Below are 13160 nucleotides of genomic sequence, written 5' to 3'. Positions count from 1 at the left end.
GAGGATTTGCCGTACGGTAAAGATCTGGTCCGTTGTCGACCGGCCGTCGACGAAGCCGGCTTGGTAACTTCCCACGAACTCATTTACTTTAGGTGAAAGACGACAGAAGATGATTTATTTATTTATTTTTAACTGTAAATTTTAGAAGAGGGAAAAGCCCCCTTGAGTGATTTCCATTTGAAATCTTCCTCAAAAGGGCGCAAAACCTCTATATCTTTTCAAATTAACGTTATAATACTAAATATTAAAATTAGGCTCATCCGGAGGAATTCCATGTCGGAGCCGAGATCATTCGGGGAATCCATATGGCATCACGTAACCGAAGGCGAAGCTTGAAGCATCAGTGCGGACAAAGGAAAACATTCAAAAAACAAGGTATCTGAAAATGAAAAGGCAAAAAAAAAACAGCAGAAAATTTCAAACCGAATAAGAAATATCCATTAAGTATTTATAAATGAGTTTCAAAATTGGAACATTTTTCTGAGCTAAAACATCACGAATAGATATAGGGATAGTTGAACCCAAATTGGATATTCGATCAAAAAATATCTGTCTTGGTAAATTGAACCTTGAACAATTCAAAACAATGTGGTCTATGTCCTCATATGATACGCCACAATAGCAAAGATTAGAGTCATTGATATTGATGCGGTACAAATAACAATTACAAATGTAATGATTGGAAATGAGTCTAGAAAAACAACAAATAAAATTACGCCCAACAGGTAGATGTTTGAACCAAGGAATTTTTTTAACCCTTGAACAAATAGAATAACAATATCGTCCTTGATCACTTAAATTCCAAGAATTTTGCCACTCAATCATAGATGTTTTCTTTAGTTTAGGAAAATGCTCAAAAGGTAAAATTACACGGTTGTAGGTTATTCCACGTAAAACGCCCAATTTTGCCAAATAATCGGCTTGTTCATTGCCATAAATCTTAGAATGAGCTGGAACCCATACAAATTGTATGATGTATCCTTGAGAATATAAATTCAACAATATTTCTTTAATAGTAAATATTAAGCGATGAGTTTTAAAATTGAAGTTAATAGAATTCAAAGCCAATAGCGAACTAAAGCTATCAGAACAAACCATATAAATATTTGGCGCACAAGTTTGAATCAAAGTACAAGCAAAATAAAGAGCTGTCAACTCAGCTACATAAATAGAACAAGGATTATCCAATTTGAAAAAATGTGTTTGAAAATGATTAAACACACCAAAACCTGCTACCTCTCCAATCAAAGAGCCATCAGTAAAATAAATTTGTTCAAGATCAACTCCAGTAAATTTACGATCAAATAACAAATGGGCAAAATGAATGCGTGAGTAAAAAGGAATAAGTTTTAATTCTTCATACAATGAAAAATCAATACATGGACGAAAAGAGTGAACCTGCATATTGAAATCATAAAATCCAGGTGAGGAATCTGGTAAAATATTTTCAGCAGAACAATAAATAAATGAGCCTAAAATTCTACTAGAGGGATTAATTTGAAATATGGATTTCAGTATTTGAATAATTGGATGATTGTTCGCAAAACATTGTAATAAAAATTTACAATTAATTTCATGAAAACGAATTTTGAGTGGAATTACACCAGCTAAAACTTCAGCGGATTTAGAATGAGTAGAATTCAATAATTTAAGACAAATTTTTAGGCAACGGAATTGAATTTTTTCAAGTTTGACGAAATGAGTTTGAACGGCACTTCCGAATGCAAAACAACCATATTCCATAACAGAACGAATAGTAGTTTTATAAAGAGAAATTAAATCATTGGGATGGGCCCCCCACCATGTTCCAGTAATCATCCGAAGAAAATTAATTCTTTTTGAACAAATTTGTTGAACATATTGAATATGATTACTCCATCTTAATTTGTAATCAAACCATATGCCCAAATATTTATACTCAAAAACTTGATCAATTTGCTGATTGTTGAAAAACAAATGAATATCAACTGGAGATAGCTTGCGGGTAAATAAAATAAATTTGGTTTTTTGAACTGAGAAAGTAAAACCATTATCATGGGCCCACGAATCAATATTATCTAACGCGCTTTGCATATAGTGCCGAATTACTTCTCTACACTTGCCACTGATAGAAATTGCTTTATCATCAGCAAACTGAATTAAATAACATCCATTAGGAATAACGGATACAATATCTCTGGTGAATAAATTATAAAGAAAAGGACTTAAGCAAGAACCTTGTGGGAGTCCAAAATAACTGTTACGAATCAATCTAGAGGACCCGTTATGAAAAAAATGCATTATTTTAAAAGAAAAGAGATTATACAAAAAATTTGAAAGAATTAAAGGGATTTTACAATTATTCATCTTTTCGAACAGTAAATCAATTAAAACAGAGTCGTAAGCACCAGAAACATCTAGAAATGTAGTAACTACATCTTGTTTTCTATTGAAAGATAGTTCAATATGAGAGGCCAACAACGCAACACAATCACGAGTTCCGCGACCTTTCCTAAACCCATATTGAGAGGATGAAAAAATGTTATTTTTTTCGGCCCATAATTCAAGACGGTTCAAAATCATTCTTTCCATCAATTTACGAAGGCAAGATAGTAAACTAATTGGTCTTCTACTATCAACTAACGATGGATTTTTTCCAGGCTTTAAAATACTAACTACCTTAATAAAACGCCATTCTAAAGGAAAAATATTTTGTAATAAAAACGAATTATATAGAGAAAGCAAATGTAACTTCCCATCAATTGGCAAGTTTTTCAACAAAATAAATTTTATGTTGTCAATACCAGGAGCAGTATTATTTGTAATTGACAATGCTAATTCCATTTCTTCAATAGAGAATTCAATGCAAAGTTCAGGAAAATAATTATAAGTTTGATGAGTTTTAAATTTAATAAAGGGAGGAACGAAATCAGGACAAATCTTCGAAGCAAACTTATCAATCCATTCTTCGGAATATTCCGAAATATCAGGGGCAGAAGCATTATAATTTCTCAAATTACGAGCAACAGACCACAACTTAGACAAAGAGGTTTCAGAATCAAGATTTTCGACAAAATTTCTCCAATAATTTCTTTTTTTGAATTTGGTTACTCTAATGAACTGAGCTTCACTTTTACGATATAAAATATAATGCTCCCTGGAACCCGACCGACGAAAAGTTTTGAAAGCCATAAATTTATTCTGCATTGCCACAGTACAATCATTATCCCACCAAAAGGAAGGATTTTTATTTTTAAAGGAATTCAAATTATATTTTTTGTTTTGAGATTTCTGTAAACAATTTACTAATAATTTTGAAAAACTATTATAATTTTGAACAGGATCAAGTGAGTTATTGAAATTATGCAAACTACAAGAAACTAAATCCGAAAATTTCTCCCAATCAACATTTTTCGTCAAATCAGGAATGTGTGGAATTTGACAAGAATGATCTCGAAAAGGACAATGAATACTAATTATAATTGGTAAATGATCACTTCCATTTGGATCATCTATAGTTTTCCAATTAGATTTCAAGGATAAACTATTTGAACAAATAGATAAATCAATGCATGAATGATGAGCAGGAGGCGCAGCGACCCTGGTGAAAGACCCATCATTCAAAATAATTAAATTGAGATCATCTATCATGTCCATAATTAGGGAACCCCTACCATCAGTCCTATCACTACCCCAAGCTAAATTATGAGCATTAAAATCTCCAAGTATATAAAAAGGAGAAGGTATGTTATTTAAAATAGAATTAATTTCTGTTAAAGAAAATCTGGCATTCGGAGGAATATATAAACAAACAATTGAAAATTCCAAACCGCCATATTTAACGCTAATAACAACGTACTCTATTTGCAAATCTAATGAAAAATCTAAATATTTAAATTCTATATTCTCACGAATCCCAATCAAAACGCCACCATATGAAATACAACGATCCTTACGAATAATATTAAAAGATGGAATACGAAAAGATTTTGTTTCTACCAACCACGTTTCATTTAAACAAAAAATATCTAAATTATGATAATTTATTAATGATTTAAGATTATCAATTTTTGGGATAATACTACGGCAATTCCACTGCAAAATGTTCAATTTATTTAAATCAATTGGAGCCATTACGAAGAAAACAAAGCACTAATGAGGGGTCCAAAAGAATTCAACTTTTCAAGAATAGAAACCAAAAAGGGTAAAATCTTTTTTATCAATTTTTTCCAAAAATCACTGAGACCCAAAATCTCCACAAAATCTTCCAAAATAGATAAGATTGAATTACCACTATCTGAGTTGTCATTATTATTAGGATTAGATTTTGTACTATTTTCAGGATCAATTTTTTGAAAACCAGGAATGATACGAGGAGACATAGGGGATTTCAAAGGAGGAAAATGCGATTCATATGATGTTGATGCTTGTGGATTCAAATGATCATCAAAATTTATAGATGATTTAAAAGTCTTTTTCCTTTTTATAGGCGGTTTATAAACGTAATTATTCTGAGCATTTTGATCTTCTTCAACAACAACGTCAGCTAATGGAGTAAACATGTTGGCAGTGGAAACACCAGGAGTAGTTTGCATAACTTCCGAATAAGATAACTTATTTTTATTTTTTATTTTTTGATTAAGTCGTTGTTGATGAGTGATGTAAACAGAGCAATCTTTCAAGGAATTATGTTTTTTACTGCAATAAATACAAAAATCTGAATGTTTGTTACAATCAGCCGAAGAATGAGCCTCACCACATTTTGAGCATTTGGGCTTGTTAGAACAAAACTGTGAGGTATGACCAAAAAGTAAACAATGCTCACAGTGCATAATTTTGGGGAAATAGAGTCTAACATTGAAAACTACATTATTAACAATAACATTATCAGGAAGGACAGATCCTGCAAATGTTATTTTAATACAATTAGAATGTTTATAAAAGGACTCTTTATCAGTGAAATATTGTTTTGATAGACGCATACAATCCAAAATTTTAACTGGAGAAATTGATTTGTTTTTGAAAACCCCAGAACCGTGATTAATAACATCGTCACAATTCAAATCTTCATCGTAGATGATGCCATTAATTTCACATGAATCACTAGGAGCATAAACTCTGTACAATTCACAAAACAACTTAGATTCCAACAGTGAATTGGCATCATCACGAGACCCAAAAATGATTCTTAGTTTGTCCAAAGAAATTTTTTTAATTTCTTTAACGGATTTAAATCTTTTGTAAATTTCTGCGGAGATCAACAAAACATTTATTGGCTTTTCCTTTTTGCGAAAATAAACCGCAAACGGACCATTAAATGATGAAGGATAAGTTTTAATTCGAAAAGGTTTAGTGGAAGAAGTTTCCGTTGAATTCAAATTCTCCGCAGAATTTGTTCCATCCCCGTCAGTTTCCATAATAGGAAAATGACGGGGTTAAAAAATACAAAAAGTTTAAGTATAAAAGTAATATAAATTGTAAAAAAAAAAATAAAAATTAAAAAACAAAATGATACTTCTCAAACACCGAACAACTTCGTTAATTTCAACAGGAACAAAAAACTTGAAGGTTCTCCAAATTCCTAATCCGATCGAATGCAATGAACTCCAACAAACTGACCACCAACGACCAGCAAACGACCGAAAGCTTGAAGTTTGATGAATTCTCCAAGACCGTACGCACAAAAACCAATTCTGAACCAGCTTGGAAAACGCCAACAAACCCAAATCCAAACGCCTGTATACCAGTGCCACCAGAAATCCACTCCAATCGTACCGAATCCGAATATCGTAATCCTTGAAAATTTTCGCTCCTGAAAAGAGAGAAAACTGTCAGACGCAGGAAAAAAATCCGACCAGCCAAGTCAAGGCCTGCTGCAGCAATGACAGAAGATGATCTGGGATAGCACTTTGTAGGCGGCATTCAAAATGGTGATCGCTTGAAAGTTCTCACACATTAACTTGTTGTACATTTGTCCAATCGAGGCTTGCCGAGTTGGACAAATACGACGAGTGCTAAAAAAATCGAATTTTACAACGAGTTACATACAACATTTTTTTTGCAATGACAAAAAATACTCACTAAAATATGATCGATGCCTTTAACATCATCGTGATTTCTTACGTTAGCACAAAACATAAAAATAAGTGTTCAAACCCTAGATTACAATAAGGTACCAAAACTGCAGTTTCAATTATTTCAGTTAAAAATTGTGAGCAAAGCAAGACTCAGAAGTAATTAATCACTAACCGTTATAATCAGAGCTTCAGCATTCGAAGGCACGTCCAGCTTTAAGCTTCCTTCTCTGTATTTGTCCAGCTGGATTTTGTAGTTTTTGTTGGAAGTGCCAAAATCAGCTGTTATCGAAGCATGGTTTGGTTTGTCCGCACCAGCAGGTCGTGCAAGATGATCCTTAACACTCAACGGAATTGCATATGACAAGCCTCGTCTGAATGATTTTTTTGATGGGATTGTCATATTGTAAGGATACCGATATATTGGTAGTAACTCAGTTATGTTAACTGTATCATCTGCAAGTAAAATAAAAATAGGTTACTTGTCAATGGTGGTTGTGTAATTGTGTGCTAAAATGTCAGTAAGGTCGAACTCATTATTAATGCAAACTAACACGTTTTGTCGCTCCACCCACGTATCCACTAACAGAATGTAATTGGCGATGGTAAGCGTGGATGAATCAAGCATAACAAAAAACCCCTAATTCATGGTGTGATGCGGCTTTATGCTTACCGTGCCTAGGAATGAATGGCTAGGGGGGTCTAATAAAAACCTAACCGCTAACGGAGCCTGTGGAGTACCAGGGCGCCCTCCACAGTATGTAGCCCTTACTGCGCTAACCGGAGCAATGGTGCAGTGGACCTTGTGTTTCTCCGAGACAATCAGCTGCCCTTCTTTAGTCTCACTTGAGGCTGAATAAGGGCGGGATTATGAAGATGTTGTTAATTAGTTTAAATTTTCACCTATATGGTTTCGCATTATGCGATTTACACAGTGTATTCTGTGTATCCTCGCCTTTGGCGTTTTCCAATCGATACCGATTTGGTTTTATTGTTGCTGTTCTTTGTTGTGCTGCTGTTGCGAAGAGTTTAATCTTACCTAGTTTGGGTAGTGGCTACGGTTAGGATAGCTCAGATCAATCTTCAGCATAAAAGAACAGCAACGATCAATCTTTGCAGACTTATGCAAAATGGTACAGCCCAAGTGGCATTGGTACAAGAACCTTACTTTCGTAAGGGAAATTTCTATCTAGGAAACCTTGTGAACCCGGTGTTTGCCACTTTCAGTAAACATGAAATGGCAAACTCGCGTGTCATGCCTCGAGCCTGTGTGCTTGTCAACAACGCAATAGTTGCTACACTCATCTCTGAACTAACCACCAGAGATGTATGTGCTATCACAATTGATGTATCTGTTGGAAACCTCAACAGGAAATACGTTTATTGTTCTGTGTATTTACCACATGATGAACCATCCCCTACGGATGCTTTCAAACAAGTCATCGCATACTGCACTTCAAAAGGCCTTCCGCTAATTGTTGGCAGTGATGCTAATGCTCACCATATCATCTGGGGCAGCTCAGACATTAACTTGAGAGGCTCCAGTTTGATGGAGTACTTAAGTAGTACAGATCTTGCATTACTTAACATAGGCAACCGCCCAACCTTCATGGTATCTGCTAGAGAGGAAGTGTTAGATATAACGCTTTGCTCTAGCAGAATTAGTCACGAGCTGACCAATTGGCATGTGTCAGATGAAGAATCTTTATCTGACCATCGCTATATCTTTTTTGAACATTTAAATGTTACTTCGCAAACATTGCGTTTCAGGAATCCTCGGTCAACAAACTGGGATCTTTATACTGATTTGGTTGCAGCCAAATTTCATGGATATTCACCATCCATTGACACTCCAAGTGATTTAGATGATGCCGTTGATACTACAACGACCTTCATCATGGAAGCTTTTGAAGAAGCATGCCCTCTGCGGTCTGTGAAGATCACAAGAGGAACCCCTTGGTGGAACTCTGATCTGGCGAAACTCAGGAAACAATGTAGAAAGAGTTGGAACAGACGACGTTCGGCTGGTTCGGAGGCTTTCAGGTCGGCTCGCAAGGCCTACAGGAAAGCTCTCCGGTCTGCTGAACGATCCGGCTGGAAAAACCTTTGTACAAATGTTTCCAGCTTGAGTGAAGTCAGTCGGTTAAACAAAATCCTTGCGAAATCTAAGGATTTCCGGGTGAACGAACTTCGTTTGCCAAATGGCGATCTGACTTCCTCTGATGAGGAAGTTCTGGAATGCTTATTCAGCACACACTTCCCTGGATGTGTGGATATTACATCTTCGGATGATCCTGATGTCTTTTCTTGTAGTTATGATTCTTTAGCTTCGGCTCGGAGTATTGTAACTATAGAATCGATTGAGTGGGCTCTTAATAGCTTTGCTCCTTTCAAATCTCCTGGGGCAGATGGGATTTATCCTATTTTGCTTCAGAAGGGATTTGATTATTTCAAACATGTTTTGAAAAAACTACTTGTTTGCAGTTTTGCTACAGGGTATATTCCCAAATCCTGGAGGGATATTACTGTAAAGTTTATTCCGAAAGTGGGTCGTGCGTCGTATGAAGAAGCAAAGAGTTTCAGACCTATCAGTTTGACCTCTTTTCTTCTGAAATGCTTAGAACGCATTGTGGATCATCATATCCGTGATGTTCATCTGGCCAACGTGCCTCTTCATGTGAACCAACATGCCTACCAATCTGGTAAGTCCACTGTGACTCTTTTACACAAGGTTGTTTACGATATCGAGAAAGCATTCGCTCAAAAGCAATCTTGTTTGGGTGTTTTCTTAGATATCGAGGGTGCCTTTGACAACGTGCCTTTCGATGCCATATTGGAAGCCGCACGGAGTCATGATATATCTCCAATGATTTCCAATTGGATTCACCAAATGCTCAAAAACCGATATCTCTTCTCGACATTGCGTCTAGCAGGGATTAGGAAATTGAGTGTTTGTGGATGCCCCCAAGGGGGAGTCTTATCACCGCTTTTGTGGAATCTCGTAGCAGATACGCTATTGAGGCAACTCAATAATAGCGGTTTTCCTACTTATGGTTTTGCCGACGACTACCTAACATTGTTAGTTGGTATGTGCATCAGCACCCTTTTCGACCTGATGCAAAACGCCCTTCAGGTAGTTGAGGGTTGGTGTCGCCAATATGGCCTTTCGGTTAATCCGAGTAAAACATCTATTGTTCTTTTCACGGAAAGGCGAAACCGTAATGGCGTTCGACCTTTGCGTCTCTTTGATTCTGAAATCAATGTGACTGAACAGGTAAAGTACGTTGGAGTCATTCTTGATTCCAAGCTTTCCTGGACACCTCACATTGAGTTCAGAATCAAGAAAGCTTGTATGGCCTTCGGGCAATGCCGGCGTACTTTTGGTACAACTTGGGGTCTAAAACCCAAGTATATCAAATGGATTTACACAACTGTGGTTCGGCCAATATTGGCTTATGGATGTCTTGTGTGGTGGCAAAAGGGTGAAGTGAGAACGGTCCAATCAAAATTAGGCCATCTCCAAAGGATGTGCTTAATGGCGATGTCTGGAGCGTTCTCTTCAACTCCTACGGCAGCGCTAGAAGTTCTCTTTAACGTTGCCCCACTACACATTCATCTCAAACAAGAAGCCCTTTCTTGCACTTACCGGTTACGGGTACTCGGTCTACTAGAGGAAACTCCTGTGAACCGCAGTTCAACACACACCTCGTTGTTTCCACTTTTGGTGAATTGGGACAAAATTGTCCTTGCTCCAAGTGATCTTACAATTGCTTGTAATTTTCCATATAGGACATTTTCCACGAAATTCCCTTCCCGGGAAGAGTGGACATCTGATTATCTGGAAAGAAGTATTTCAGACGGCATCGTATGTTACACTGATGGCTCCCTTCTCGAAGGTCGAGCAGGTGCTGGTGTTTATTCTCGTGAGCTAAGGCTGTATCAGTCTTATTCACTTGGTAGACACTGTACCGTTTTTCAGGCCGAAATCTTTGCTCTTATGTGCGGAGTGCAATCAGCACTTCAGCAGCACGTAATGGGCAAAGTAATATTCTTCTGTTCAGATAGCCAGGCTGCTATTAAAGCACTTGCTTCGGCCAACTCCAGGTCGAAGATAGTTATCGCTTGTCGAACTCAAATCGAGGAGCTGAATTCAGCAAACGGTGTTCACCTTGTATGGGTACCTGGTCATTCTTCCATCGCTGGAAATGAATTGGCTGATGAGTTAGCTCGCTCTGGAGCATCACATGACTTCATTGGCCCTGAGCCAGCTATTCCGATATCGAAGTGTTGGATTAAGCTTCAGATTCACACCTGGGCTGTCACTCAACACAGACAATATTGGAATAGTTTGGAGTCATGTCGTCAAACCAAATTGTATAGTGCTGAGCCATCTCTACGGGTGGCGAAGTATCTAACTAATCTGTCTAAGCAGAATTGCAGCATGCTGGTCAAAGCATTGACTGGCCACTGCCGACTCAGCTATCACATGGCGAATATTCAGCAAGCTGATTCATTTGCCTGTGATAGCTGTGAATCCGATTATGGAACTTCGTATCATTTGATATGTAACTGTCCAGTTTTCGCGCAACTGCGTTTCCGAGCATTCGGTAAACACTTATTAAGTGAAACTGACTTCAGAAACCTGAATCTTCAGGATATTATGTTGTTCTTAACCCGCTGTGGTAAAGAGCTATAGGCTCTCTTTCGCTTTATGCGTTATTACAGTACCCTTTTCAGGGCGCTGTTTGAACCCACTGTGGTACGCTTGTGCGTTAGTACCCTCTTCCAGGGTATTTTTCCTATTTCCCTACCTGTCCCTATCCCCATGCAAATCCTTTTTCCTTCCTTTTCCCTCAGGTAGATGATGAAATAGGCTGTTATTTTGGCGATGGCACAAATGTCCCAAATGGAGGATAACGTGCCTCTGGAGCCGGCCTTCTGATACCTGATAGCCTCGTCTGAATGATTTTTTTGATGGGATTGTCATATTGTAAGGATACCGATATATTGGTAGTAACTCAGTTATGTTAACTGTATCATCTGCAAGTAAAATAAAAATAGGTTACTTGTAAATGGTGGTTGTGTAATTGTGTGCTAAAATGTCAGTAAGGTCGAACTCATTATTAATGCAAACTAACACGTTTTGTCGCTCCACCCACGTATCCACTAACAGAATGTAATTGGCGATGGTAAGCGTGGATGAATCAAGCATAACAAAAAACCTTAAAATAACTTTAAATAACAAACTTGCTATTTGTTTCCGAATCAGCTAAATTACGGATCACAGATTTCCGCTTACTTGAAGAACTATCTTATCCAGCCAATTGTTAAATTTTCCTTGTCGCATGTATGATTATATAAGTTTACAGTTCAACTTTTATATTAGCTATTGATCACCTATATTTCAATTTATATTTTTTCTCACGTTTTGTATCTTTTTGTATTTTTTGTGCATCAACTCAGTCATCCACAGCCAATATTTACTCAGCCACACACAGAGATGTATGATCAACATCAGCATTCCATCAACTTCCTGCAACTGGCATAATGGAAGCTTCAGAGCCCCCCACCAGAGTCGAGCCAAACCAGCCAGCGACCAACAGTCGTCCCGGTCCTGTGTGTGGGTGTGGTGAAGGGGTCTTCCAACGCTCCGTCAATGGCAAGTACGTTTCCACATCTAACAACTCAGTCGTTGATGTTATCACCATTTCTAGGATGTCGCTGCCTGCTAAAGATCTGGATTTATTATCAAAACGTACGAGGCGTAAGAACGATGATCGATGAAATGTTTCTTTCCACCGCGTACTGCAATCTTGATGTGAAGCTGCTGCCTCAAGTCTACCAAGAGACTTTGCTGATCTGGATACCTTCAACATTACCTCGGATATGATCATCGTTGCATCAGGGAAACTGAAGTGCTCTTAGTCACCTGGACCTGATGGGATACCGGCTGTAATTTTACGAAAGTTTGTTGGTGCTCTAGCAGATCCACTGTGTCATATATTCAACTTGTCATTTGAGCAAAAGAAGTCCCCCGATTTGTGGAAAAAAAACTCTCATGTTTCCTGTTTTTAAGAAGGGTGACAAAAGAAACGTAAGGAACTATAGAGGAATCACCAGTCTTTCTGCGGGATCAAAGCTCTTTGAAATCATCGTCAGCAACGTTATACTTAACTGCAGCAGGACCTATCAACCAACCAGCACGGATTCATGCCTGGTCGCTCTGTTACAACGAACCTGATGGATTTTGTCAATACCTGTGTTTGTCATATGGAAGCCAAGACTCACGGACCTGAAGGCCGCCTTCGACGTTATTGATCATCGCATCCTTCTTTGCAAACTATCTCGCATCGGTGCTTCGGAGCGACTTCTTCGGTGGTTGGAAAGTTATCTAACTAATCGTGTTCTGCGTGTCAAGCTGGATTCTGCCGTTTCTGTGCATTCAGCAATAAATCAGGCGTTCCGCAAGGCAGTAATCTTGGATCTCTACTTTTTGCGCTGTTCTTCAACGATGTCGTGTTACTGTTGGGATCGGAATACGTTTTCGTATATGCTGACGACCACAAAATATTTCTGGCCATAAAATCTGATGAAGACTGCTTGCGACTTCAAGAACGTATTAATATATTTTTGTAGAGTGGTGTAAGCTTAACCTTCCGTTAATCGCGCTGTTGTACTTTGTACAACACATGAGAATTATCGACTATTACTTTGAAACCATCTTTTCTATCGATGTCAAACCCAAATGTATTCTACAGGAATCTTACTTGGAATATATAAGACCTTTTTTGAAAACAGTTATCCTTATAATGCGGAAAATTGAAAATCGCATTATGAAGAACGTAGTATATATAAGATAAGATAGACAGTTGAATGTGAATTAGTGTATTTCAAAATCTAAATGATCTAGAAATATAGTGTCTTCGGCAAAGTTACTTGGGATATTAAGGGCCTACGCGAGGTGACCTGAGTAATTCAGATTTCAACCGATAGGCGGCGCTAGTGAGCATGTAATTTTTATATCCCATATAACTCAGGATCCTGAATGCATAGAAAGATGGTGTCTTCGGCAAAGTTGTTTGGTTGGTTAAACACTAACTGATGGAG

At 37.6% G+C, this 13160-nt stretch overlaps 2 protein-coding genes across 3 annotated transcripts in view; both read right to left on the bottom strand.

The window, feature by feature from the left end:
• The window catches only part of LOC134287690 (uncharacterized), a 303954-nt gene that overhangs the window by 119411 nt on the left and 171383 nt on the right, over nucleotides 1-13160 (bottom strand). The window lies entirely within an intron of this gene.
• LOC109420540 (thioester-containing protein 1 allele S1) overlaps nucleotides 1-13160 on the bottom strand; it is a 55549-nt gene that overhangs the window by 35114 nt on the left and 7275 nt on the right. For both annotated transcript variants that reach the window (XM_062850185.1, XM_062850186.1), the window contains 2 exons: nucleotides 10865-11093; nucleotides 6229-6509 (listed from right to left, as the gene is read on the bottom strand). In XM_062850185.1, the coding sequence (XP_062706169.1) occupies nucleotides 6229-6509; nucleotides 10865-10880 (297 nt within the window). In that variant the 5' untranslated portion in view covers nucleotides 10881-11093. The remainder of the gene's footprint in view (nucleotides 1-6228; nucleotides 6510-10864; nucleotides 11094-13160) is intronic.

Source organism: Aedes albopictus, chromosome 2 (genome assembly GCF_035046485.1).
Source record: "Aedes albopictus strain Foshan chromosome 2, AalbF5, whole genome shotgun sequence".
NCBI lineage: Eukaryota > Metazoa > Arthropoda > Insecta > Diptera > Culicidae > Aedes > Aedes albopictus.
This window is presented reverse-complemented; position numbering and strand designations above follow the sequence as displayed.